The 27,957-nt window shown below is 50.1% G+C and overlaps 9 protein-coding genes across 9 annotated transcripts; 2 read left to right on the top strand and 7 right to left on the bottom strand.

Moving 5' to 3' along the window:
* Positions 1 to 1,772: 1,772 nt before the first annotated feature.
* Positions 1,773 to 3,141, bottom strand: SEPMUDRAFT_143621 (Cloroperoxidase; the record flags this gene model as incomplete). The annotated part of the gene is made up of 3 exons (XM_016903051.1): positions 1,773 to 2,486; positions 2,568 to 2,729; positions 2,791 to 3,141. The coding sequence occupies 3 exons, from the start codon at positions 3,139 to 3,141 to the stop codon at positions 1,773 to 1,775; spliced, it is 1,227 nt and encodes a 408-aa protein (XP_016757938.1).
* A 2,068-nt stretch (positions 3,142 to 5,209) lies between these two features.
* SEPMUDRAFT_165575 (Cloroperoxidase) lies at positions 5,210 to 6,721 on the bottom strand (the record flags this gene model as incomplete). Its single annotated transcript, XM_016908180.1, has 6 exons — positions 5,210 to 5,476; positions 5,558 to 5,721; positions 5,795 to 5,938; positions 6,009 to 6,354; positions 6,410 to 6,475; positions 6,536 to 6,721. 6 exons carry the CDS (start codon positions 6,719 to 6,721, stop codon positions 5,210 to 5,212), a joined length of 1,173 nt encoding a protein of 390 aa, XP_016757937.1.
* A 490-nt stretch (positions 6,722 to 7,211) lies between these two features.
* On the bottom strand, positions 7,212 to 7,574 carry SEPMUDRAFT_119556 (uncharacterized protein; the record flags this gene model as incomplete). The annotated part of the gene is made up of 1 exon (XM_016901521.1): positions 7,212 to 7,574. The coding sequence occupies one exon, from the start codon at positions 7,572 to 7,574 to the stop codon at positions 7,212 to 7,214; it is 363 nt and encodes a 120-aa protein (XP_016757936.1).
* A 10,862-nt stretch (positions 7,575 to 18,436) lies between these two features.
* On the top strand, positions 18,437 to 18,985 carry SEPMUDRAFT_110254 (uncharacterized protein; the record flags this gene model as incomplete). The annotated part of the gene is made up of 1 exon (XM_016900837.1): positions 18,437 to 18,985. One exon carries the CDS (start codon positions 18,437 to 18,439, stop codon positions 18,983 to 18,985), a length of 549 nt encoding a protein of 182 aa, XP_016757935.1.
* Positions 18,546 to 21,722, bottom strand: SEPMUDRAFT_150945 (uncharacterized protein). Its single transcript, XM_016906492.1, has 2 exons — positions 20,570 to 21,722; positions 18,546 to 20,517 (listed from the first exon to the last, which is right to left on the bottom strand). The coding sequence occupies exon 2, from the start codon at positions 20,095 to 20,097 to the stop codon at positions 19,318 to 19,320; it is 780 nt and encodes a 259-aa protein (XP_016757934.1). The 5' UTR covers positions 20,098 to 20,517; positions 20,570 to 21,722; the 3' UTR covers positions 18,546 to 19,317.
* Positions 21,723 to 22,547: 825 nt separating this feature from the next.
* Positions 22,548 to 23,597, top strand: SEPMUDRAFT_127583 (uncharacterized protein). Its single transcript, XM_016902162.1, has one exon. It carries the CDS (start codon positions 22,820 to 22,822, stop codon positions 23,459 to 23,461), a length of 642 nt encoding a protein of 213 aa, XP_016757933.1. The 5' UTR covers positions 22,548 to 22,819; the 3' UTR covers positions 23,462 to 23,597.
* A 469-nt stretch (positions 23,598 to 24,066) lies between these two features.
* SEPMUDRAFT_150944 (uncharacterized protein) lies at positions 24,067 to 24,647 on the bottom strand. The gene has a single exon (XM_016906491.1). The coding sequence runs from the start codon at positions 24,624 to 24,626 to the stop codon at positions 24,135 to 24,137; it is 492 nt and encodes a 163-aa protein (XP_016757932.1). The 5' UTR covers positions 24,627 to 24,647; the 3' UTR covers positions 24,067 to 24,134.
* A 1,245-nt stretch (positions 24,648 to 25,892) lies between these two features.
* Positions 25,893 to 27,691, bottom strand: SEPMUDRAFT_150943 (uncharacterized protein). Its single transcript, XM_016906490.1, has one exon. The coding sequence runs from the start codon at positions 26,429 to 26,431 to the stop codon at positions 26,000 to 26,002; it is 432 nt and encodes a 143-aa protein (XP_016757930.1). The 5' UTR covers positions 26,432 to 27,691; the 3' UTR covers positions 25,893 to 25,999.
* SEPMUDRAFT_119550 (uncharacterized protein) lies at positions 27,253 to 27,542 on the bottom strand (the record flags this gene model as incomplete). Its single annotated transcript, XM_016901520.1, has 2 exons — positions 27,253 to 27,468; positions 27,531 to 27,542. 2 exons carry the CDS (start codon positions 27,540 to 27,542, stop codon positions 27,253 to 27,255), a joined length of 228 nt encoding a protein of 75 aa, XP_016757931.1.
* Positions 27,692 to 27,957: the final 266 nt, after the last annotated feature.

Here is a 27,957-nt window from a genome sequence, read left to right as displayed (position 1 = left end):
GTATGTGCCGTGGCGTGGCTTGCGCGGGGCACTTTCTCCTCCGGTTCCTTCATGCAGCCTCCATGAAGGCTTAGCAACTCTATCTGGAGTCTTAGCAGTACGACTAGGAGGTAGGAGGTACGCAAGTAGAAGCAAGCAAGATTGAGTCTCGCTGCGGTGTCATGGTGCTTGCGAACCCCTCAGTCGAGGCTGTCAGTCGAGGCTGTCAGTCGAGGCTGTCAGTCGAGGCTGAGAGAACCTCAAAGTCTACCTAGACAGCAAAGGGGTCGTTGTAACTAATCAAGCTGACAGGGCTCAAACTTGGTTGATATGAGAGAGCTGAACCAACCACCACTGCACTCCCAATCGGCTGCCAAGTACAGGATACAGACCAATCCTTTCCTCCGATACTTGGCAAGCGGCAAGCCAGCATCGCTACTCCCTGCCTCTCGATCTGATCGAAGAGAAATTGTACGTTGCACCTCCCGGGCGAGGTCACTAGGAATACTGTAATTTAGATCTGAATAGCAGGTAAGCTAACAAAGTCAGAAGATCCCGAGGCTGACCTTATTTACCCTCCTCGACCTCCACTTTCCCCAGAGGCGCCACCATTACGCTATTGCTATTGCGCCTCCTACGTGAAACGCCCAGCCTTCCCGGAGACCGCCTCCGGAGCTACACTACGCTACGCCACACTACGCCCCAGCTCTCATCACAGCCTCCCGCAGCCTCGTCCTAGATGCTTGACATCCCTCCTTCCTAATCTAACTTGCTGATCGACTCATTCAATTCATGCAACGCTACTTCGTCGATCACATGTCTACCAAACGTCCCGACCTACCTCCTACCTCTCTCTACTCCTACGAGGTATCCCGTCCCGTCCATCCACACGCCCCGTACGGTCATACACTCACCAAACAAACCCCCCCAAAATGAATGTCACCTTACTACATCGAAAACACTTCAACCCTATTCACAGAAAGAGAAGGTCATAGCTAGTCAGCTAGCCCCCAACAAACAACACCCTACACAATGTAAATGTTTTTGCCGAACGACGAAAAGTCTAAGAGAAAAGAACTTCATTGTGCGATCGTACAAACCATGTGTTTCCCACGAGCTTTCGGCTTTTTCCTTCCTTCTCTGCATGTATGCACGCGCAGCATGCAATGCACTACTCGGTCTTCTAGACCTTTTGACGATGGACGGGATGGATAGATGGGTGGATAGGTAAGGCAAGGCTTCTAGTGTATCTAGAACATTGAGCACGTGTAGTGTACCTGTTGATCATCTTTACACGCAAGAGATTTTTTTCCTAAAACTCACTCTTGTATGCACGGCAAGTTGAAGCGGGTTGTTGCTTTGGTTTTGTTGAGATGGTAGGAGGAGGTAGGAGGTAGGAGGTAGAGTTTTCTTCTTTTTTTCTTTGTGTTGGGAGGAGAGATGGTGAGTGGAGGAGGAGATACAGGTTGGGTTAGGACAATTCTGAGGATGCGTGAATGATTCGTTTTGGAGGTTTGATGAGTTTTACGGGATTCAAAGGGGGAGATGGTAGGGCAACTCCCTGGTTCTGCTACTGTTACGCGTTGGTTTATTTTTTTTTGCTTTGGATATCTATGAAGATTTGACACAGAAGGAAACTTGTTGACAACGGGGTAAGTAGAAAATCTTTTACGATCAATATCATTCTGTTTTTCTTTTTCTGATATACGACTATCGACATGGAAAATCCAACCCACTCATTTAATCACCCAAATCCCGCTTCCCCCATTCCCATCTGCTCCCCAACCTCCTCCTTACTTGGTCAATGGACGCGCACAACCAAGGTTATCAAACTCAGGGCCGACACGGGTAAGGAAGAACGACAAAGCCTCGACAGTCGGCGTAATAACACCATTAAGAGTCGAAGGCTGCACCTGCGTGGCAAGCTGGTAAAGCAAACAAAGAGTCTCGGGAGCCTCAACACTAAGTTCCAATTTCCCGTTCTGGATCTGTCTCCAATTGAGACCCGTAAAACCTCCATCGGCAGTATTCGCACCAAAAGGACGTGGGTTGAGCAAATACATTTTCAAAATCTCGCGCGTCACAAGTCTGTTAGTATAAGGCTCCACACGATTAATCCAATTCTCAGGGAGACGTTCGCGGATAAAGAACGAGTTCATAGTTTCTTGGTCGGGGATGTAATTTGGTCCCGAAGGCATCAGTTCGTATAAGAAGGAGGCTGCGCCGAAGAGGAGGAGAGATAGGGGGCCGAAGAAGAAGTTGTTGTTCTCTAGAACGGACTGGTCCCAGCGCTCTCCGCGGTATTTGGCGAGGTTTTCGACGTTGTGGAGACCGCCTGTGGAGCGAGACATCATGTCGAATAACGTGCGGTTGAATGAGAAGTTGTCGCCTCCTCCCGTGAAGAAGTCGTTGCGCGTGAGAGAGGTGTCGGCTTCGAATTTGTTGTGGCCTGCTAGGCCTGGCTGGCTGCCGGTTAAGGCTGGGTTGATGGACGTGCGTGTGGTTGCCTGTTGTCCTCCGTTAGTCGTTGTCAAGTCTTCGACCTCCTTGAGGTTGTTGTTGTTGTTGATGATAATGATGATACTCACATCGCAGCCAATAGAGAGCTTAGTAGTGACCAAATCACCATCTGCCTGAAGGCCCAAGAAAGCTAGCAAGAGAGAAAGGTCGTAGCCAACATTGTAGACATTTTGTTGCGCATCGACCAATTCATTGAAAGTCGTAACACCATCTCGTGCAAGGAAACCATGCTATATTCTCTCCATCAGCAAAAAAGTCTTCACCAAGTATATATAAGTAGTCGTAACTCACGTTTGCAGCAACATTCAGTCCAGGGCAAGGACCACGAATATCGATTCCTGGTCTCGGAGCAATAAATTGGTGATCAAGATCATCTGGTCGTGGAACTTGGTAGCCACCCTTCTCATTACCCTTGCGGCCACCTCGAGCGTTGTTGTACTGTCCCTGCTTAACAGGCACGGCATCGACGTGTTGAGCGTTAAAAGGGCATGTCTCAGCGCTTCCTGGACCACCAGGTTGAGGAGCTTGCTGGCGCTTTTCGACGCTGTGCAGCGCAGAGGAGTCTACGCCGGGAGCGTGGGCGACCCAGGGAAAGGCGTTGACTCCCGCCGATAGGAGGGAGAGTGCAACGAAAGACTTCATTTTTGTTGATTAACAATGGGGCTGCCGTAGGATTGATTGTTCGGCTGATAGGATAAAGAGAGTTGTTGTTGCAGAGATGCTGATCTGAAGCCTTTTGGGGGAATCTTTCTAGAAGCTATATACTATATTCCTTTCCGAACTATCATGGCCAGCCTCCTTGGCTCACATGTACCTCATTGCCACCGAGGAACTTGCCACGAGAAAAAAGTATCCGTCCATCTCCGCAATTTCTTCATCCACAAGTTCGCGGGCGGCGCTACAGGACGCTGGCGGGAGCGGCAAGTCGTGAGCCACGCAGCAAGAAAAGCAGCCAAGCCAGACTGCACTACTCAATCTTGTGGGTTCCAGAGAGGAAAAGTCTTAGGTGGTGAGGCTTTTGTTTCTTGGAAAATAATACGGACGACGGCATGCATGATTGGGCGGTGCGTGATCACGATGCAACAACAGAGTCACAATAGGCGATTATTGATGCGCCTGAGCAACGGCTGGCTTGGTCTTGCGGGCTGCGGGTGGTTTCTTGGTACGCCTCTTGGCTGAAGGAGAGGACTTGGCTTCACTTAGCTGTTTTTCAGCGTTTAGGGAGAGGGAGAGAGGAAAAAAGATATAGGAGCGAGAAAAGTGATCAAAAGATGCTCGCGACTAGGTAGTCAGGAGAAACTTCTACCCCGTTGAATATATGATCAAACTGACCTCCTCTTCGCGCTTCTAGAAGATAATTCTCTACAAGTATCCGATATTCCGCGTGAAAGAGATCGTCTTCATCAAAACATTAAACAAGAGCCAGCACCAAGTCGCCAAGCCGTAGATCTCACCCATCTTAGGTGAACCTTACGGCAGAGGCGTTTCCCCTACTCACTATAAGTCACCCTTTCCTTTTAACCTTTTTTCCACCCCGTCATTCGGTCCAAGCCCATCACTCAGCCACTGCGGAGAAAATAGTGTCATATTTGCCCCATTTTGAGCACGAGGCGCTCTTGGGGGAACCAATAGGAATCTCCAAGAATTCGATTACTTTCAACCGAGGAATATCGCCCAAAATTCCTCGGTGTTTTTGATGAGAAGACTTTGTTATTCTTCTCCTTCTTTTTTTATTATTAAAGTGTGGCTTTCATGCACACATACCTTTCCTAGTCAGGACGAAGAAACCTGGACAAAACACGTGTTTGTTTTTGTACCCTCCCTCCTATAAAGCAAGTAGAAGCGAAAAACGTGCTTGGTCTACCTCCGTAAGGAAGGTGATGAACATCGCCCACTTTTACCTTGGACGTAGGTACATGTACTTACTTGACATTTTACTTGACATGTTACCACTGCAGTTTAAATTGGCGAGTTCTCGTTGGCTCTGTCGTATGCAAACTAAAAGTGACATTTGTTTTGCGTAAGGGAGTTTTGGATTTTCCCGCAAAAGGATCACACGCCCCCCGTTCGTCAGCCATGCTGGCTATTATGGGAGAATTCTCCTCTTGGGGAGAAGAAACGCCCTCGGCACATTCGTGAGGGAGGGAGACGCCGTGGGCGGTGGAGAACGCCTCGTTTGTGGGGGGGTAAGCAGCAAGCTCTGTTTGTTGCGAGTATGTGGCTTTTGTTTGTTGGTTAGGTTGCCTCGCTTGCTCCTGGGTCTGCTGGTTTGCATGTATCGTTGTCTTGCTCTATGGTCTGCTTTATCATTTAACGGCTGGGTTTCTGGCCTGGAAAGGGTTGTTCGAAGTTATGGGGTCCTTTGGTTAGTTTGCAGGCAGTATGCGATACCTATGTAAATCAAGTGAATAAGGAAAAATTGCACCGTTTTGAACGGGCGAATTGCGGATATTCATTTCTTACATCTGGCTTTCTCGCTATCAGTGAAGAAGAGAGCACGCTGGGGGCTTCTAGTTACGCATCATTGAGCGATAAAGTCGAGAGCAGTGTCACAAGGGAAAAACAGATGATATGAAAGATAAACAGTGTTTACAAACAAAGTTATCCATCACATTCGTCTTCTCTCATAATATCTACAAATCCATCCCCTATCATCTCTCCATCGTCTTCCCCAGAAACTTCGACAATCCTCCCCTTATTTTCTCCAAGCCTACGAAGCAGTACCAGTAACAATCGGGCATCCGAATGCAGCAGCGCCAGACAGCGACGAGTTGGTAAAGAGAGGGTTCAAAGTATTCCTCATAAAGTTCAAGCTCGAAGCCGGAATAGCATCATTCGCAGCACCTCCACCTCCGATAGCAGATGGGATGTTCTCGGTCGCGATTTGGTACAACAAGCACGCGACACCAGCTGGTGAACCGGGGATAGTGTTGTTGCTGATGTAAGGGCCTTGCGTGCCGACGCCGACGAAAGTGTTCTGAGAAGGTGAGGAGTGTTAGTCAGCTGGCGGGAGAGATGGGGAATAGAATGGATAGGTAGAATAGGTATAAGGACTTACGGGTTTGCCGGTGTTACCGCCAAAGGCGACTGGGTGCAAGAAGTACTGAGCGGCAATTTCGGCGGCGATGAGGGGGATGGTGTAGGGGTCTACGCGGGAGAACCAGTTGGGTGGGAGTTGCTCCTTGATGAAGAAGAAGTCCATTGTTGTTTGGTCAGGAGTGCCTGCAGGGGAGGGTTAGACAGTGGTGAAGAAGAAGAAGAAGAAGAATGTCGAGGATGGGAGGGGAGACTGTACCGAATCCGCCGAAGCTGGGGAACAGCTCGTACAAGAAGGATGCAGCACCAAAGAGCAGAACGGACTTGGGACCGAAGTAGAAGTTGCCGTTCTCGTTCAGAGATTGCTGATATCTCTGGAATCGGTACAGAGCAATGTTCTCGCCTAGATGACGGTATTAGCCAGGGGCGATCAGATCGGTCTTGCAAGGGCAGGATCTTACGGTTGTGCAAACCGCCGGTAGTCTGGGACATCATGTTGTAAAGAGTTCGGTTGAAGCGGAAGTTGTCTCCATTGGCAAGGTAGAAGTCGTTTCTGGTCAAAGAAGTGTCTCCCTCAAACTTGTTGTGCGTGCTCAGACCACCTTCGGGACCAAGGCCAGGAGTAGCGGTACGAGAGGTGGCATCGCATCCCAGAGAAAGCTTTGTCGTGATTGGGTCGCCATCGAGGCCGACACCAAGGACGGCGAGCAAAACGGCCAAATCGTAGCCCACGCCGTACACGTTCTGCTGGGCGTCGGTGAGCTCGGCAAATGTCACGATACCGTCACGGCTCAAGAAACCGTGGTTGGCGGCAGTGTTCTGCGCATCTATCAGTACAGACAGCAGGAGTCGACGGTATATCTCTACTACGCACCAGACCAGGGCATGGTCCACGAATGTCATTCGGGCCTGGTGCCTGGTAGGCGTGTGCGGTGTCTCCCTGTTGGAACTACAGTCAGCTTCTGCTGCAATCCATCCTCACGTACACACATATTCATACCCTAGCAGGCACCCGGTTGTTGGCGCAGATTTGAAAGCCCGGAGCACCATTCTGAGCACCGCAGTATGGGTATTTGGGGTTGAATGGCACAGCACCTCTGTGGTCTGGGTTGAATGGGCAAACATTCGATCCTGGAGCCTGACGAACGACAAGAGCATCACGCTCGGCCATCTCGACAGGATCCATACCGACATGGCTGGCAACCCATGGGAATGCAACAGCCTGGCCGGCCAAGGCTGCGACCACACCGAATCTGAGAGACATTGTGGCAGCTGGAGAAGTGGTAGGTGATGATTGAGATGGTTCACTTCCAGAGTGCGCGGGCTTCAGGACCTATATATAATGGCAACGGCCTCGAGTTCTCTTGTATACATCGATGTACCATTCCTCGGTGTTGACTGGAAAAAGATGAGTCTAGGAGCTGCGAGCAAGCCACGGCGGAGCCCTCAACAACTCCGCGTGGAGCTTATTCATGTCCAAGACTGTTTATAGGCGTGCTTGTTGCGTTTTAGCTGAGTAGATGGCGTGCCTTGAGCACAGTGGTTGGTTGATGCATTGCATATTTGGCACCGCTCACGGGGTGCATAAGCCGCGGTTCGGGGGCGTCTTTTAGCTGGGGGATTCTAGATGTGCCTGAAAACTTGTCTAGGCTCATTTGACGTCTAGATGTATTGAATCACCAGAAAAGGGCACATCTGGAAGTCCTGTATGTCGGAAACAAAGCCTTGGGCGTGCTCCACGTTCCCGCAATAGCAATGAGAACTTCGGATGTTGCCGTCAAAGATTCCAGGTCATAGCAGTGACCCCGATCGAGATGTGACCTGCTTGGATATAGTTTCTGGGCACTGTGACGCCGGCCGCCGTAGACATAGCAAGTCTCATGTGGACAGCGTATGCTACGATCAATCACGCCAATGTTCTTCCTCGCCTCTCCTTGTTGTTGTAATGCGATCCAGGAGGCGGCACTCCCTGTTCGCGGTTTCAGCTTCCACAGAGTAGTGATGAATTCCAGCTCCACGACAACGATGAGGCTTGCCATACCAATCGTGGCGTCTCACGAGGTCGAGGCGTAGACAAGAGAGCGACTCATGCCGATCGAGGTGATTAGTGGCGCGAGAAAATGATTCCATTGCACAGCAACATCCCAGGTCAAAATCATGGTATAGCCACCTCGATGGGAGTGTGACATTGGCTGCATGAGATCATTGGGATGACAGATCTTAGCTACTGTATGCCTGGCTTTCAAGTGCGGAGAGGTTGCTGGAAGAGGCAAAGTGATGTTCCTAAGGAGCTCCCAATCTAGCAAGCAGCCGAAAGGTACCTAACTCAGAGCCTCAGGCAGTAAAATCCTTTATTTGCACAACGTGGTTGTGAATACATATGTTCATATACCTCACAAACCCATCTGCCATGCAGTTGTGTATATATTCAATTTTATAAATTTCTCCTAAATAAATTTTTCGTATATAAATTTCTAACGAAACACCTACAGTTTTTGCAATATACAATTTCCTAATCTTAGTATTTTATCCTTAGCAGTCTATACTACTAGGGCGAGAGTTAAGGGACAGGACGATCTGAAAGGACGATTCGGAAATGACTAAGCACGTATAGTAGGCATCCGGATGACTAAGTACGTATAAGTTACAGCGTAGCGTATAAGTTATAGCTCGGCGTAGAGTAACGTAGTTCCGGTTAACCTTACTTGCTATACAGACTTTTCCTACAATATCTACAATACCTACAATACCGAATATCTTTACTTCTATATAACGATATATATATATATACCTCTCTAATTGCTTCTATATACTTATATAGACACTATACCGCGAAAATTACTAGATTTGGCCTACAAACGTACGAGATATAGCTCTCGGTTTATAAGTACTATAACAAACTACGAAACAATAGCTACGAACGAGCCGAACGGCCCGAATAATAGCCTCTTTATTAATAACGATACCGATACGAGCTTCTATCTACTAGATCTATCTTTACTATTTACTATACTACCGAACGGCTTCCGCCGCGTTAAGCTATTAGAAGAGATATTCCCTAATCGAGAGCTATTAACTAATTAAGAGCTATTAACTAATTAAAAGGAGAACAGTTACGATCTAGCGTAGAATAATACTAGTATATTCAACGAGTTACCTACGCCGGACAATCCGATTAGTCTACGGCTATAGCTATACTAAGGCAAGCATACCTCTAATACTATTATAATCGATAATACTATAGTCGACGACAACGCTAAGTTATTGCTACCTAAACACCCTACCTTACGGTAGCAGCCGGAGCTAGCCGCTATAGAAGTAACTATCGACAAAGGACGTAGTAGTAAGAAGGTTAAGTTTTACTTACTATCTATCTTCTATATAGAACTCCTAGTACCGTAGCCCTATCTAACGTAGATTCTATATTTACTACTTGCCGAGAGCCGTATACCGGCTGTCCGCGAGTTTATCGATACTATAGATCTACGCTATTATAAGTATCTACGTACCGGCGAGATATTCCGAAATCCCGACTATTATAAGGCTAGGCTATAGGATTACGCGTTTAGTAAAGGATTTACGGTTGTCTATACGTCTAGTAACGTTAGCCGAGCTATATATAAGTATATTTACTATAGAACTAGTACTAGGAATAACGACGGATTCGACGATTATATAGGCGATAGCGACGACGAATTACTTACTCTACGCGTTCGTAACGCGAGAAACGTACGATAGTAGGGATATAGATAGAACTACCGACTAGGTTACGTACAATTAAGGCAAGGTACGACGGTTAAACAGTAGTAGCTAACTATTAATTTACTCGACTATATATACGAATTAGCGCTAAATCCGTCTGTTTACGCTATCTACGAGATACGTATACCTAGCTTTAGTAAAGCCGTAGCGTAGGCCGCGTAGTATCGACTTACGAACGAATTATATAGTACTATATACTAATAGCTCTCGCTTTACGAACTCTAACTTAATCGTAAACGTTACTATAACCTAGCTAAGGGTAATACGTTTAGTAGCTCCGGCGACGCCGATACTATTATTAACGCGTTGCTTAGTATTCTCGTTACTCTCGGATTCGAATATAAAGGCCGTTAGTTGTTTACTACTAATCTATAGACTAGTAGTACTATACGGGCATTGCTTAAGTAGCTTGTTTACTAGTAGTAACGTATAGCGCGCTTTACTACGCGATTCGTACTAGATTATAGCTTCTAGATAGATACTACGTTTAGTACTAATCGTGCCGGCCTATTACTTAGCGTATTTATAGGGGTTACTAATACCGGACGGTTATTTCCGATATATTATTTACTAATAAAGTTAGAGAGTAAAGAGGATTAGCTGTTTATACTACTTGTCGTATTCAACAACTATCTATATAACTATCGGCTTAACAAAGTAATTATCTTAGATACCGGAGCTAACCTTATTATAGCTATTCCGGAGTTACTATTTTAGCGCTGTATTTAGTAATTCTATTAATAGTATTAGTACGCGGCTTAAAACCTTTATAAGCATATCGACAAGGGTACTATATATATAGTACGTACTAAGGCCGCCGATAGTAAGATATACTAAGTTACTATAGCTACTAACGACGACGAATCGACCGTACGAATCGACGTACTAAGACGTACGCGAGCTCGCAAACTAGGCTATACCGCCGAGCAGAAGACGGAATTAAAAGCGCTTATATAGCCGTAGCTATAAGCGGATATAGCCGAAGCCGCCGATAAACTCGAGGCAGCTATTATCGATAGATTAACTATAGAGGATACTAAATATTTCCGTAATATCTATATCGTTATTAAGTAGCGACTAGTAACGTATTATATTAAGCATCTACCGAATAATAGGGCTCGCTCGTTACAATATACGGAAGGCGGTAATCGTAGTATAAAGGGGTATCTACCGCCGTACTTATTACTAGAACAGTATATTAAAGGTATTAAGCAGTATCTAGATAAGCTATTTAATAATTTAGAACGGTTAGAAGAAAACACGTACGTTAGGTTACCCCTATAGGCCGTAGCGGCTAATAACCTCGGTTATTTCGTATAACTTAATAGCTAATATATAATATAGACAATCGACAGACTACTAGTTTTATAGTATAACGCCCTCGGCCTTAAACATATAGTAGACAAGGCTAATTATACGCGCTCGGTAGTAATAGTAGAGCCGTATCCGATACGCGATTACTATATAGATTGTAGTAAAGTTAAACAATACAGACTACTATATACTTATATACTACTACCTATAGTAATTAAACGGAAGCCGATTACTTGTAGTATACTATATCCTTGTTACTTTATACGCAATCGTTCCGTTTACGCTAGTAACGCCGTCTAGTAGATACCGAACTAGTAGAATTAATACGACGCCGCGACGGATAGACTATAGGAGGTATTACCGTAACGCGCGGACAGTTATAATCGTATATAGGCTTCTATACTACGCTAGTTAAGTTACTTACTATTACTACGAGCTACGGACTATAATACCTATATAGACAAGCTCGAAGCGTTCGAAGCCGTTTACTTAACCGGCCTATAGGCTACTTAACGCGACCGTTTACTACTAGAAGCGATTCTATTTATAGTACCTATAAAGCCGGCTTAGTATCTACTACTACTACGGTTGCCGAAGCGCGGCAATAAGACGACTAATAGGCTTATAACGAGTATAGAGGTAGCTAGTAAAGATATAGCGTTAGCTAAGAAGGCTGCTACTATCGCGTTATACTCCGAATTCGCGGCTTAGTAGTATACTATTATAGCCGACGTACTATAGACAGCTATAAGTAATAAGTTAGTAGAGATTAATACTACCGAGCTAGTATATAGCCGTAGCCGTAGACGCGGCCGTAGACGTCTATACGGCCGTAGTTGTAGTCGCGGTCGCGGTCGTAGTATTATATATAGTAAATTAGTCGAGACTAACGGTTTAGCGTCTAGTAATAGTAACGGTAGTAGTAACGGTAGCGGTAACGGTAGCGGTAACGGTAACGGTAACGGTAACGGACGTATAGTCGAGGGTAACGGGGCTAGGGGTCGTTAAACGTACTTTATAGGCTATAAAGTAGTAGATTATATAGTATTGAATAGTGCTTTACGTAGGTAGTTAATATATATGTATATAAGTGATGTTCAGCCGGAGCTAACGTTGATCCGTGCCGAGGCTTAGTCATCCGGATGCCTACTGCTTAGTCATTTCCGAATTGTCCTTTAAGATCGTCCTGTCCCTTGACTCTCGCCTACCAGGTACCTGGCACCTACCATATACCTATCCATCCTTCTCGCCATCTTATTGGTTCCCCCAACATACCTCGGCACTTTCAAAGACCTAGGGTTAGAAAAAAAAAACTAGCTTTTACGTATAGTCTACCTAATCCGAACCTCCCTTATATTTTCTTTTCCTACCCTCTCTCCTCTCTCATCAGCCATCGACAACACTTGATTGGGGAGAAGCTGCATCTGCAAGGTGTGCGAACGTTTTTTTTTCTTCCAAGACTGTCCCGTCGCCGAGGAACGTTTTAAGAAGAAATGCCATGCCAAGAAACCACCACCACCTCACCTGCTGTGTTGGAAGATGATCAGCACCGCGCATGGGAAGGGGAAGAAATGAATATGTGTCGGTCTGCCTCGGTGTGTGACCTACCTACCTAGGCATGTTCCAGTTAGGTTCTTTTGAGGGGTTTCTGTGATCTGGTCTGGAACTGAAGAGCTGTTGTGGGGGTGACTGAACGGCAGGTTTTGTGTATGTCACAACGTCTTCTGCTGTTCGGATTGGATCCCTACTGTGATGAGTTTCTGCAGGCCGAAGACACGATCGGAGGGCGGTGATATGTCCTTCAGCTTCCAGGGCACGTGTTGCCTAGCGTGATGCTGTATGGACCAGACCACATGGTCCTGGATTGCATTCTAGAACATTGATGTTCCTGCCCTGGTCTGTCGGAGTGAAACCAGTGCTGCAACAGCCTCCTTTCATCCACGGCACACATTGCCCTCCTCTCGCCTGCTTGGCGCAACAGCTTTGGCCTGGCGAGAGAAGCCGAGAAGTTCTCATGAGCGCACCAGAGTCCAGTTTCTCTACTCTAGTACGCCACGTCAGAAGAAGTTCGAGCATTGTGCGACCTTGAAGTCTACGCAAATCATTGTGCTTCTATGATGACCTTGCTTCCATGGTTCTATGCCCTTCTTGCTCTCTTACTGGTCTATTGCTGCTGATAGCCGAAGCAATCGGTGCATTCGATATATACCCTGCGTCACAGGGCTTGGCTGGCTTAGCGAATCCAATACACCTATCAATTGCACCACCTTCTACGCATCTCGGCCGACTCGTCCAGCTTCCGCAGTCGCGGCCTCGATCGGATTGCGGCCATGGTGGAAGTCAGTGTCGTGGTTGCGGAGGAGAGGGAAGCTAGCACCTAAGAATTGTCAGTGCAGATTGACGCGATCACCATGGAGCTCAATAGGCGCAGTCTGGGCTTGTTTTCAGGGAACATGAAATGAATGAGACGCAACTGCAAATTAAGACACTGCTATGCCATGATGCATATTCAGAAGGTTATACGTGCAGGATACAAGCGGCACCTTGGTGTCGGGATGTTCAATCTCCTCTCTTTCTCTCTCTCTTGTCGAGACTCGCCCATGGTCCCTGCGCATACCGCAATGCCTTTGTCATGTGCTATGCACCACGCTCCATGCCTCCCGACAGACCTGCTGAGTGCGACGATGAAGCTGGGCGACTACGTTGGCAGAGGGAAGCGCCAGGCTCGTTATATTTCGATCATATCCCAATTCGCACCGCGGCGAGTTGCTTTTACGGTCATTCACTACAAGAAAGTGTCAGTCGCTTGCGATACGACCAAGGGAGGAGTGGCGACGTACCTTCGGAACGAACCTGGGAAGAGTTCTCTTTTCTTCTTAACAGCTCATCACCCTCGAATTCTTCATGCATGGAGCCTCCTTGGCATCAGGCTCCGTAGGGATGCTGATGCATGCCTCTCCCACCGACTGAGCGTGAGATTTGGAGACACGGATCCTCAATTCAAGAGGTTTGGCAAGGATCCACAACAACGATCGTGGAACCCGCTGGTGTTTCTTTTCTTTCCCCGGTCCTCGGGGCAGCTCATTCTCCCCGGACCTCAGCCTCAAGCACACGACATTGCCTTACCCACGCTGGTGAAGCAATAATATATGGGTTTTGCGGTGCAATCTTTGTCCGGAGCTAGAGTTTCACAGCTGGTAGAGCGGCACACCTTTGTGCCGTCCGGTGCCCTCCTGACGACGGCTGAAAATCCGCTGGAAGAAATGATTTTCACGCCAGGTCTTACTCATATCTAAGTCGCGCATTAGTGACTTGCGATGGATTTCATGACCAGCGGGACAGCGTTCTCTCACCTGAGCCCGAACCGGCAGCGATGTCTGTAGTCGGCTGGACTTCGCATTGTCCAACGATGTCGCCTCCAACAACTCGGCCGTGTCGAAGACACGGCGTGGCCAAGCTGCTGGCAGGCCCCCGGTGGGCTTCATTTCGCCAATCCGGTTGATGAAGCCACGGAGCTGGAGGAATGTCAGATTGGACTAATCTGAACGTAAGTTATGTCTTACCTTGATATCCGCCTCTGGCCGGAGTGTTGTGAGTCCGCAGGAGTACATCAACCTGCGACAGCACTTTTCGATCAAAGTTGTCGAAAGGCAGCCAGTCGACAAACCGTCTTTCTTGCCAAGCGACAGTCCCGTTACCGACGATACGCGGTGTACAGGGAAATCTCCTCTGCTGACGGTCTGGGTGTTTACCTCAAGAAGAGGTTTCCCGTCGTCGGTCACGCCCGGAGGCGGATACCGGTACACGGGTGTACCCCCAAGTGCGTCGCGAATAATGGTGACCAACGGCCAATTATCCACAGACTCCTTCGGCGCCGAATGTATTCACGAATGAACCACTCGGGCTTCGGGCGCCCAGTACGAATCTCCTGCCGGGGCGGCGGTAGGGACTCGGACTTGGGACGGCGGTCGCAATGCGCTCTTCTCCCTTATACTTTATCTCTTCCTAGGACGGCCAGGTTGATACTTGGTCCCACCATCCATAGAATGCATTGAAGATTGTCCGTTCGCGCAGCACAGTGCTGCAGCTGTCCTCCGCAATGCTGCTTTGTTGTCGGGGTCCAGTTCGGTCGAAATATATACGAGTTCCCAAGCGTATGAAGGCGGAAGAAGACGACGGGAGAGTTGAAAAAGAGGAAGTGGAAGCAGGAGTGAAATTCAAGTTCAAATAGAGTGGTATAGCTAGCTCTGAAACCACAGAAAGTCTTGGCAGGAAATAGTAACTTCATATCAACCGCGTCGAGTTACTATATACCCGTATATAGCAATAGTAAAATATACGATTACTAGCGCTTTAGACTGAGATCCTACTCTTACTCTCGAGTCGCAAGACAATTCAAGCGCCTACTATAGACCGATAACTGCCAAGCCTAGGGGGCTGCTCAGCATTCCTGAACCAACTCACATTACAGCCACAATTCTCCGCTGCAAGTGTCCCATAAGAGTAAGATAGGTGTATCGTACAGCCCCTGAACCTTAACGAACGCCCAACAGTGTTCCAATGTCTGTCAAATCATCCTTCTCTAGTAACAACTACGCCGGGACTCGTGAGGATAGGACAAGGCGCCGCTGTCGTATCAAGGCAAGGCTTGAGCTGGGCAGCGCGCTTAAACGATTGGCGGAGACTGCGGCGCTCGCTTCCCATAGGCGAGCGGAGGTAGGAAGTGGCAGAAGACCATTCTCGAGGATCGGGGAGTGCCAACTTTCGACGTCACAGCGAGTATGACTGCATTCTTGACCGCAAAACGACTTAACCAACAAGATAGCCTGTGACCACGCGATAGCGGCTGACCTCAGTGGTATTGGAGGATTCCATGTGTCGAGCACGACGGTTGAGAGGAAGATGCGTCTGGTGAGCTCCATTTAGGCGTGCTCGCCTAGAGAAGGGTCAGAAAGCGTCGCAAAGGTGCTATTGTAGGAACCCATATGACAATACGGCGGTTGGAGGAGACGTCGCAGCGCGGTGATGTTGAAGAAGCCAGGCTAGATGAGAGGGGAGAGACTTGTAAAAAATCAATTATGTACAAGAGAAGAGGTATGTAAGCTTCAAGTCCTCGTTACCGGCGACAGCATATGAGCTGCCACGACGGCAAGACTTCCCAAAGCTCTGCCCGACGAGACTGCAACCCGCACTGCCCACACAGCGCTATAATCCCTCGGACGGTGCTGTGCTGGAGGCCACATGTGCCTGAGGTGACAAAGTACGTTTCAATGAGTAAAAGCAAAAAGGGCACAGCAGTCTCTTCGAGCATTGATCTATGTGCGGATCACCCAGAAGGGAATGATCACGAACACTCCAGGTCTCGTATCATTGTATTGCAAGAACACCATACGAGACTGGTAGAGTATTGCACAATGATTTGCCATGTCCTGAGCACACGCATCTAGACCCACGACAAACCGGTCCCGTGGGGTACAAAAGGGGGAAGAAGAGGCCAACTTCCATGAGTTACCCTCTTGACACCAACTCGAGGGAGGCCGTGGTCTGATCAGGGGCACAAAGGCAAAACCCTGACCGACGAGAGGCCATCTCATAGAGAGCGTCGAATGTTAGTATTTGGTGGTGATCGTCGCCAGCGGCGGTGTGAGTGAAGTTGGCCCAAAAACGAGTGAAGAACAAGAAGATGATAGAAGAGAAAGGAAGAAGCAGAGAAACGTGAGAGTGTTTTTATTGTGACCAAAGGCCCGTGCGCACTAGCAGGGGTGAATTCATGATATTCTATCCACAACATTCAACGCGAGGAAGGAACATCAACATCCACATCGACTTCACCAGCTTGGCATCAATCCAACTCTCTTCCACTATCCTCTTTCATTATCCAACAGCTTGCAATGGCGCCCAAGAACGGCCGCGGCGGAGAATGGCTGCACAACGAGCTCCGGCGGTTTCGATTCCTTAGGGAGAATCGACTCCGTCTGGTGAGGCCAATCAGCCCACTTCATGAGCTCTATCCAGGGCACCACCGCTTTTACCAAGCGGTCTATGGCCGCCGAGACCTTGAGCTCTGGATACAAGCGCAACGGCGACGGAGACAGGAGGAGAGACGAGTCGAGATGACGACGAGGCGAGCATTTTGGCGAGCATGGAGGGATGCGCAGTTGATCAGGGGCGAGTAGTGCTTCCAGGCCTACTGATGCTGGCGGCGAGAGTAAGAACGGCGGAAGGGGGGTGCACTGCTATGGCCTGATGAGCAAGGCCTATCATCAACTCCTCTGTTCCACTGGCTTGTCGAGGGGTGCGCCATCAAGCAAGAAATGGCATGGGATGTCAACAATGAGCCTGGCTTCAGAGAGAGAGGCTGCGCTGCTAGCATGATGAGGACTTGGAGAAGACCTGAGATTCCATCACGAATGCGGACGGCGAAATTACGCTTGGAGAGACATGACGACCAGACCAAATTGCGTAAGTCCACATATGCCAAGCTTGCTGCTCTCGTTCCTTTCATTCCAACTGACGGTTCGCCATTATAGTACTTGCTCTCATCACCACGTTGGAGTCAGAGTCTCGCATGACTCCCGTTCCTCTTGTCCTTTCGCCATGAAGACCATCGCTACTCTTGAGCTCACGACCCTCCACACAATCTTGTCAACGCAGAGTTCGTTGTAACGTGGCGCCTGGGTCTAGCAACGCGCGCGCAACAAGGACGTCGTATGAGATTCTTGCCACAAAGCGCGTAGCCTAGAAATTGGGGTTCTCAGGATAGCTCATTGTATCCTCGAGTACTTTCCTCGCGTCCCACACAGTCACAGTAGTCGAGGCAGTTGATTGCTCCACGCGTTTCCTAACAGCGCTGTGCGCTCACTCCTAATCCTCTTCCAAATAGTGTAAATCCATCTCTATAGCGCGTCGCGTCTCGTCGCGTCCCGTGTAAACAGTCCTTCCAACCCACACCCCTGCTCCACCCTCCCTTTTCGACACGAAAAGCATTATCCATCAAGTTGCAACCATCAGAACAGATTAAAAACACGTAATTCACTACAAATGATCATTCTCTACCCAAGCTCATCATCTTCACTCGATTTTGTCCGCTACCCGCGACGCAAAAATGCTTCCAAAAGCAGGACGCGCGACTCAAACCTTAAATTTCGCGGAGTGAAATCCATGCCCGCTCGCTGGGCATACAGATATTGGGATGTGTTATCACTTTTTTTTAGATGATGATGGAGCAGATCTCCTGAAAGTGTAGGAGCATGGTGAAAAGACCCAGATGGTGTCGAGTACATATGTGCAGTGGAGTTGACCGCAAAAACTGGTTTTTTTGCTGGTTGTCTGGGGTTACATACAATTCATGGGAGGAGGAAGGCGCGTATACTCGCGGGTTTGATACCCTTCAACGGAGAGACAGGCTCTCAGTAGAATGAGATTGAAGGGAACGTCTCGCTGCTCTTCGGGCTGGTCTGCATGATCTCTTCTTGACCTATCTGCTGGCAAAAGGGCGCTGTCAGCGCATCTCATGTAGAACTGGAGTACTCCCATGCTGCGTGAAATCCCATCTCCTCCTTCTAGAAGCTCAGAGAAAACAGCCTTAGGCAAATTGCCAGGTCAACAGAAGGTAGAATCTTGTTTCCAGCAGTCATGTGACGCAGCCTGAATAACAAAACTTCCACACACTTCCCCCTCCTTCTCCTCTCCTCTTCTGTTTTTCTCTTCTCAAGTATACCGCAAAACTTCGGCCGCATACTTGCTTCGACTCCACGAAGACCACACCGCCAGCACCACCTCCAACGCCGCATTCTCTTTCCTCCCCCCCCCCCCCCCCCCGACCATGTCGACAACCGCGCCCACCGTCGTTACGGTATGGGTGCACAACCCAGGCCTCGAAAAACTGAAGTTCCGGTGCACCACAGAAACGATGGTGTTTGAGATCATGGATCTCATCGAAACGGCGTTCGAGGGCGCCGTCAAGCCCTACCAGCAGCGCCTCTCCCTCTCGCACGTGCTGGTAGCCGACGGCATAGACAACGACGAGGATCTCGCCCGCTCTCTGGGTGAATTGGGACTCCGCGGTGATCAATGTAATTTTGCATTGATAGTGAGGCCGAAGAGGGGTTTAGAGAGTTCCGGCGAGGAGCAGGTGGAGAAGGAGGAGAAAGAGGAGGACGCGGCGTCCGATGGGAGTATTGACCCATCGGACGTGGAAATTATCTTAGACCGGCCGAAGTCCGGTTACGCTAAGCCGAGGGTGAGGCCGAGGGGCCCACAGAGCCGACCGCATAGGCACATTCGGCAGAGGATGGAAGAGAAGAAGAGACGGGCGGAGGAGAAGGCGTCGAGGGGCAGCGGCTCCGACGTCGAGATGGCCGAGGCACGTTAGCCTTGGGTACATGTATCCTGCTTGCAGGCGCTGACTCGGTTCGCAAGAACCGTGGCCTATCCCTTTCAGCAGGGCCCTTCGGGGCCATCAAGTCTGACGTCCTAATCGACGTGGGCTTGGAGGCTCTGGTGGAATGGGGGATACAAAGCTATGCCGGCGTACCATCCGGACTCAGTTGGGAAGAAGACCTTTCGCCAAGCACCATCAATACCAGGCCACTTGCTACCCAGGCAGACCTCAACCAGTTCAACCAGTCCAAAGAGAAAAGCAGGAGACAGGGCCGTTCCTTGCGTCTTCACTTGTCAAAGGGAATCAACTCCAGCTCGGCCTCTTCATTCTTTGCACTCCCTGCGGCCCAACGACCAACTCCATCCTTCTATGTCTTCTAGCGTTTCACGAGTCGTCCTGATTGCTCTTCCTGGTGTGTCATCATCGCCGCCCATATCATAGTCAGAATCATCCTCCACTTCTTGCTCATCGAAATCTTTCATACTGCGCATCGTGGCGAGGAAGCTAGGAGACAAATTCTCTCGAGGATCCTGGTATTGACTCGGGGAATTCAGTATCGGGCTGCCAGCTGGTGATCCTGCTACTGAACAGAGTTGGGCATCCCTCGCAGTGGCCATTTCGTGATCGTACTTGGCCCCATACAAGAAGTCCATACCTTCATCGTCGTCCTCAACCTCATTTACGTGGTCAACAGACCATCCGAGATCATTGCGGATAAGGTGTCCACGATGAGACATAATGGTCTTGTCGAAAGCTTGATCGTCGCATCTGGAGTACTGCTCCGTGATTTTGAACAACCATGCTACAGTCTGTAGGCGATGACCTTCGATTTTGTGGGCCAGGTCTGTGGGCATGTATTTTAGTAGATTACCTTCGATTGATGAGTTGAGCCAAGTGACGAGGTTCTGCCAGTTGGGTTCGTATGCAACGTGCAAGGTAATCGTCCCGTAAGCAGGTGCTGCACTAAAAGGCTTAAGGTTGCGCAACGCTGAGTTGTGGTTTCGGCTCTCCGATGATGGGAATGAGAGGAGGCGGTGATCAGCGACCTCACGCAGTAGAGGCTTTGCTGGATGTCTCATTACTGACTGGTCGACTGAGTGCATCGTTCCGTTTCAGTCGAGGGGTCCTGACTCGATGCCAACCTGCTTGCGCTGAGCTTCAGTGCGTTGCCACCACTCCTTGATGCCTTCGCCGTAGAAGTTGCTGATACGAACTTCGAAAGAGTTGCTGACGTAGAAGATTCGAACAGCAAGTCCTCGAACCTGCTTGCATACCAACAGTATACCGGGCGCCCTGCAGATGGGCGTGCCTTCGTGCTTCTTGAGCTCTTTCTTGACAAGGCGATTATTCTCTCGGATCTTGTAGTAGACGAGTGGCTTTCGGACCATTTTGCCGTCTGAAAGAAAAATGTACAAATCCTCCGACGCCAGAACCAACGAGTAGATTAGCTGCTGAATGAGCAGAGGAAGATACAGAATGTGCTCTTTCGGTAGACGATTTGTCACACGCTTGTTATGCTTGGACTGTAGTCACTGTTAGCGAACGATACATATGATGAATGAAATACAGACTAACGGCTATTTCTGGGCAGGCTCCACTCGAGTTGTAGACGATCTCAGCTCTTCCATCATAAAGTCATCATCATCATCATCATCATCATCTAGCTTCCGTTTCTGAAATCTGCTTGTACCGGCATCAGGATCAAGGTTGTCCTCTGATGATTTTTCTTGGTCGAGTCCTGCCTCGTCGTCGGAACCGGAAAAGTCTAGATCTTCCTTTCTTTCCTCCTGTATAAGCGGGAGGCGGGCTGAGATGCGGCGAAACCACTTCATGTTGAAGTGTTGAAGACAAGGTCTGCTAAATCATACTGCGGATAAAGACAGTCCAGGAGAGAATACAACGATACCGGGTGATGATTGTCCCAATGAGAGGGCTCGTCAGATGGCAGTAAGAGTCTGAAAGAGGCAAAGGACAGCTGGTGCTGATGTGGAACAGAGGCAGAAGGGAAAAGAATCGGGATCTTATGATTCCTTGGGTTGAAGCGCGTGAATCGATAGATGGGGTCGTTCGTGGTGTGTTGTTGGTGCCCGGGAGTCAAGATTTACCCGGTACCGGAATTTCTCAAACGTGACATGTGTCGTCTCGCATGAAGCCGAGGCAAAGACCGCACGCAGAGGGATGGCTCTACGCTAAGGAGACTGAGAGCCATCTTACGTTAGCATTCGCTATGCTGACCTGCTTTTCATTACCTGCGGTGTCTGGAGAAAGTCAGCATTTCGCCGTCATTTGGGCGGGGATAGGCAGGCAACACCCCCAAAAGTGTTTTACAGATCAATCAGGTTTCTGAGTATTGGGACTAGATGCTTCCTTTTGCTTGTTACGATCGAGTACAGCATTGTTTTGACTCCGTCTCTTGCCTGTTATCTGCTCCTCTCACAAGTCCTGCTCCTCAGCTGACCCGGCCATCTTGGCTGGAGGGTATCAGGGATATATATGTGCCGGCTCTTGATGTGGCTACCTCTATACTTTAATCTCGACTGTCTTCTGTATGCTGTATCAATCGTGCCCGCTGCCGCTGTTGACATGCCTGCGCGAAACTCTCATCATTGCCGTGGTTGTCCTCGCTCCGTCCGATATGCTATGCATTGCGCTCGCAGAAACCCGTACGAGCCTGGCGGACATCCAAGTGGATTCTTGATGCTTCTTCGGCGCTATCACAATCGCTGGCGGTGATCTGTCTTCCTCGACAGCTGTCGGTGACCAGCAGGTGCATGAGATGAGGTGGAAATAAAACTAAGAATCTGCTCATCTTGGCGACCGGGGTGGAGCAACCGTATGAACCACGGGCGAGTTCTAATTCCCGACCTCACCTCCACCACAGCGACCTTCCGCTCCCATCAACGCTGCTGGGCATCGCCAGAGCAGTCACATGTCATCACTTCGATGAGTCTCCTCATCCCGCCGCTCTATCGCCAGAAACGCACAGCCATGGCGGACATGGAGCCGACGAGAGGCATGCAGCCACTCAGGCTCCCCTGAGGCAACGACGACGAGTTCAGCGGCCTTCAAACAAGCCAGAGGCAGCTTGTGATCGTGACCAGATGCTCCAGTAGGCCCATCGAATGTTTCGCAATCCGCTGGTGCCGCTGACAGGCGTACCAGGCACATTGGTTCCATCAGCATTCATTCGCTGAGCACCGCCAGGTCCACCACCACCACCACCACCACCACCACCACGACAGTGAGATCAACATCTTACCGCCGTCCTGCACCCTCAGTATCAGCAGCAATGAATATTCGGGCAGAAAGAGTCAGCAATATGGCAGGAATAATCCGCAGACAACCTCAGCGCATGCCACAGAGCACGCTACAACCACCTCACCGCGCAACCCGACAGCGGCCGGTGACATGACTGCCACTCTCCTTTGGATTCAGACACCCCACTTCACAGCCAGCACAGTCTGCCCTGGTTGATGCTGTCTTCTGCAGTTCGGCACTTCTGTACTCTGCGCTGCTGCTTCTAGCTTCCAGCACACTCAGCAACACACACGAGCTGACCAGCAGACTCATTCATTGTTCTGGAAGTTTGGAAGTGGGTAGCAATTATCAGCTTGCGGTATGCCACGTCTGGTATCCCACAAGGCCATGCATTGACAGGCTTGGCCTCCCAGGAGGTGCTGTAGTCGAGGCATGCAGGATACTGGCCTCGCGACAACAGCAACCACACGAGCAAACTTCGCCTCGTCTTTCCAATTAGGTGCGGTCTCCATCAAGGCATACATGGCCGACTCGACTGAGCTATTATGCTGGCAAACTTAGTTCGCAATGATATCTCAAAATGTAGATATCAGCACATATGATCGTGCTTGTGAACGGCGTCCTGGGCCACCGCAGCATCATTGGAAAGCACACTGTTCGGCCATGTTGCTTTGTGGACTGGTAATCAGAAGCAGGCCCAGGTCTGGCGCGGGCCCTTCTTCCTCTCCCACGCGTTACACTTGGGCATCCGTGAGCTGCATTGTCGGCCGGTGCAAGTCCCCTGCTTCTGCTCAGCTTGCTTCTCGCAATGCTGGAGCCGAAGACGTCTCAGCGCTGATGTTGCTGCAAGTTCTTCCCTTCATCTCCCACTCCACCGCTCGTGCATCGGGCAGCCGTGAGCCTCAACATGGCCGGCTTAAGCTCTCAGACCTGCTGATAAGCCTTCTCTCCACTATGGGTTGGAAGCGCTTGGGCGGACGTCTTCGCAGAGCCTTCCTCTTTCCTCTCACTTCGACGAATGCGAGCTCCGGCCGCTGCAAGTCAGCACATGCCCCCGGTAGACGCTCGCTGATGCTACCACACATTACTTTGGCGTCGATTCCAGCGATCCCGTCACTGCTGTCGGCGAGCCTCAACGCCCGACTGAAGACTGCATTTTCTCTTCTCTGTTTTTATCTTTGTGCTGAGACTCGACTCTCTCGCACGTAGACGGCTCGCTCGGAATGCATTTATTTCGACGCGATGTAATGAAATCTCCATCACAGTTCGACCTGAATTGGCGAGAGAGTCGCTGGAGTTCCGGATCTTCTTCTTTGAACATCCTTTCACGCTTCTCGCTGACGCATGGGCGTGGCGTCAAAGTGTTGGTGATAGTTGACACCTCGACACGGCTAATCTTTCGTGTTAGAATGGGAACAATTGTGCAACACCTCGGTTCCCTTGCTTGATCGGGTCCACCTCATCTCGAGCAAAGCAGCTGTTCGGACATTTTCCCTTTTGCTGACTGATCTGCTAGCGAACACTCTGCTGCGGCTTCTCTGAACATTGCACGTTCGGCTGTGGTGGCCTTGAAGATGTTGGATTCTTTGGCCTCAACCTAGCTTCACCATTCTTGTGGGAGTGTGGATGACGGCGCATTGCTGCTGAGTCTTGTGCTGCAACTCAGAATCAAAATACGAGCGAGCCGACTTGCCTGCCGACGCGTTTCGCTTTGGACTTGACACTGGCGAGCTTCAAGCCCAGGCAGGGCTTGCTCCTAGGAGAACAGCTGAGACCTGTATTCCTGCGTCGCTGCTGCCGGTGTGCCTGTTGGCCCGGCCAAAGATTACGAAGCCAGCAGTGTTCGATGACTACCATGGTCAAATCTTGCGCTGCTGTGAGCTCAGGTGCGCGGCGTTACAGATGCCGGAGTGGCTGGGGTATGCGAGGTCGATCTGAGCCGATGGCTATCGTTGGTAGACTCTTGACGGATTGGGTGCCGACTTGTTGGAGACGGGAATTGCGGAAGCTCGTAACGATTTCTGCTGGTCGGAGACGAGATTGATATTGCTTGTGGTGTTCCACTTTTGGGTGTGGTGAGCCAACTGCTTCTGTTGCAACGAAGTACGGGTGTCACGCACCATACGCGCTTCACGTTAGAGTCTCCAGCGAGAGGGCTCTCGCCGTCTGGCTTAGTGGCCTCAATGCTGCGGAGCTCCTTAAGATTCCTTTCTGGGCTCATTTGCCACGATCCAGCTGCATGCCGCTTTGAAACGAGATGGTCATCGAAAATGGGCTCTGGATGTTTGTCCATGACGGAGTTTTTCCTCTGTATGGTGGGCCTGTCACGCATCTTGGCAAGCTCCTTGTGCACTCTGGTCGATTTTTCCAGCATCAATCAAAGCCACAAGCGTGGCCGCCTCCGTCGTGTACTCGAGGTGGACCATTGGGCACGCAAAAGAGTCGCATAATTTTCAACATATCCCTCGGCCACCGTCCGATTCGACATGCTGTCAGCACCCACCATGTAGCATTTCCTGCTCGGTGGGTGAACGAATGTTGATTCACACTGGGGCAGCTACATTTTGTACTTCCACCTCTGGTATATGCTTCCGGTGTATGCTTCCTACCAGATCGCATAGCCGGATCTGCTGGGGTTCTCTCTGAACACTGTCTCCGCAATCCTGCCCCCTAGCTTCGAATTTGCTACACGAACCCCAAGTTGGTACACACATGTCGATGAATACGTGGAAATGGTCCCTGCGGTTGCGTCTGCTGAAAGGTCGTCACGTTATGCGGTTCAAGCTGCGATGCCTTTTGCTATTCCTCTGGCTGTTGATCCGGAGGGGAGAAAAAGGCTGAAAGAAGTTGACAGTAGCGGAAGAGGAAAATCGGAAATTGGTGAGGTAGATTGCCGAGTACTGTTCTGTGCAGAGGTGTATCTATTGTTGGCGTACTTTTCTGCGCTATGCCAATGTTGCACAACACGCCCACGCAACTGCTGGAACGATGTCAGCGGACTCGGCTGGACATTTCTATCCGCTGGTGTTGCGTTCCCATCCTCGGCTTCCTGCGCCGCCAAAGCACAAAATCGTGTCCGTGGTATCACGAGTGAGCACATGCCCGAGATCATTGTGGGTATGCGAAGCGGAAGCGCGTCTTGATGTCGTTAATGGGCTCGGCCAGACCACGATCCATGTCTGAAAATTGGCAGTGACATAAGGGCGACGAGCTTCGCTGCGCATTCAACCTACGCCTGCACGCCTCTCCACGAGACCGGCACTCAATGGTGCGCAGGCAAAACAAGCGAAAAGGGCACAGAGCCGCGAGTGGCTGGCTGTAGCGTGTTGCTGGTTGTTTAATGTCAGCATGAGCTCCTTTGGAATATCGTTTTCGGACGGTGAAGTGAATATTGCGACATTTCAGATGGGTGATCCTCGGTCAGTCAACCTAGTATCCTACCGTAGTAGGTGAGCTATGACTGCCTTGGATGGCGAACATGATCCGCTGCTGGCAGCCCTTCGAAGTGCTCGTTTTGACTCTCTTCAAGATACTACACTACTAGGATTTTCCCCTCCGAGCACTCCGCGGCGGGCAATGCCATTTGTTGCATCTCGTTGTTCGGAAAAGTGTTCATCATTGATCGCTGGTGATGGGTGGGAAAAAATGCAACTTACATGGTTGAACTGGAAAGGCGATGAGGAGGAATTCCACGCGGCGGCGTACTTGTGAACGTCCAGCTCTCTCGTCCTCCCCTCTCTCGAACTTCTACACTGCCCTCCTCTGGCATCCGACGGTGTATAGTGGCAGCGCAGTCAGCGCGTCATTGTCGAAATTGTGATGAACGTATGGTGCCGGCGCAGGAGAGACGAAAGGTCTTGGCGTGCACTCAAATCGTCTCCCGTCGAGCGAGTATGGTGTGCTCATGCTCTTCTCCCACTTGCGCCGCTCTTCTCTGCGGCGAAACCATCGCTTGATCTTGCGCTGGATCTGCCTCGCCAGGCTCTCCCATTGCAAAACGGCGCCTGCGCTTTTGCACTTTTTGACCTCGCCGGGGCTATGCAGCTCCTGGGGGCACTGGCAAGCGACGATGATGTGCGGCATGTCTTGCGGTGGCTTGGTGGTCTTGTTATTCCTTTGAGGGGCGAAGATGTGGAAAGAGATTGAGGTGGCCGACAAAAAAAAAGAAAAACTGTTCATTCATCAGAGGAGATTCACGCTCACAGTGGACAGTTGTCACACGCTCATGGTGACTTACCTCGCTGCTTGCTGGTGCGAGTGTTCTTGGGCGATGATGATGTTGTGGTGGTGATGTTGTTGTTGTCTTGAAAGAGTTGTAGTCGTGCCAAGAAATTCGAAGTGCGAAAGGGGGTGAGGCAACTTGCATTGAGGCTTGGCACTGCACACAGTCGATGTGTTTTGAGGCCGATATTCACTGGAAGTGGGCACACGACGACGCGTTGCTATGGAGGAGCGTCTCGATCTCGGGAAGCAGAGGACGTATAGCCCAGGCGCCACTCTCTTGCACCGTCACGATCAAGTCTGGATGGCAGCAGCTCTGGTCTGGCTCGTCTGATCATTTGACGGATGACTAGACTTATCCCACGGCGAGAAACCGTGGGTTCTCCGCTCTATGTCGCGATTGAAGACGCATGAAGATGGAAACATGATCTTTCGTGTTACTCACGGTCGATCTCGTGAACAGTCACGGCACAAGCACGAGAACCAGGCCACATCTGGCGCGAGGCTTGGGGAGAAAGACGAGACTCGAAGCATGAGAGGTGAAATTGCGCTCAGGACAAGGGCTGGCTAGCCTTGATTCAAGCTCTATGGCAATGCTTCATGGTCGCAAAGCACGTTTGCCTGGTGCTTGTTGATACTCAGAAACGCAGTGTCTTCCCGTTCTCTGTTGTATCAGGCTCCCCGTCAACGTGAACTGCCTCCAGCTTCAGCAGCGTGGTGGTGACGGCGGCGGCATCTTGTCTCCGCGCCAAAGTCCCACCGATGCGCCGTCGCAGCCCTCACTCTCCCAGACCGAGAGAGAGCCAGAATCCCATGAGGGATTCCCGCACAAACCTCTCTCGGTCCGGTTCATTGTCATGAAGGCTCGCAGCCTCCTTCAGAGTCTCGCGGGTGAATGGGACGATTAAAGACTCGTTGTTCTTAATGATGGTGGCTTGTCTTGCCAGTACGTCTTGCACCTGCTTTTTGTTCTCCTCCTTGACCTTGTTGAATGTCTGCCAAGCTGTCAGTTCATGAGCGGCACGGTGGAGGTGGATGACTCGAGTTTGGCACCTACAGCATCATCCATACCGATAGGACGGGGTATGGAAACTGCTTTTCTGATGGTAGGTTTGCAAGCCCTTGTTCGACCACTGCTTTTGTGTGTGTTTGCGTGCGTGTGTGTGTGTCTCTGGGAGCGGCGACGTGTCTTGCAAGATCGTGTGCTTTTCGTTGTTGGTGTGACAGGTAGCAAGACGAAAAAGTGTGTGTGCGAGCTACGTGTGAATTTCAATTGTTTGCTGCATGCGCTTGTGCTGATTCAGCATCTATTGCTGCAGCAAGGCTGCTATGGCACCCAAGGCCCTCTCTGCACGGTCCATCTCTTGCTCGCCGCTATTCAGACGTTGTGAGCGGTAACCGCTATGGGATTCTGGAGCTGACGCTGGATGGTCATGGCGTGCGAGTGGATCTTGAACGGGATGGCTATCTTATGGGGAGAGAAG

The sequence above is a fragment of the Sphaerulina musiva genome (assembly GCF_000320565.1).
Source record: "Sphaerulina musiva SO2202 unplaced genomic scaffold SEPMUscaffold_9, whole genome shotgun sequence".
NCBI classification, from domain to species: Eukaryota; Fungi; Ascomycota; class Dothideomycetes; order Mycosphaerellales; family Mycosphaerellaceae; genus Sphaerulina; species Sphaerulina musiva.
Note: the sequence above shows the minus strand (reverse complement) of the source record. Positions and strands in the feature narration are given on the sequence as shown.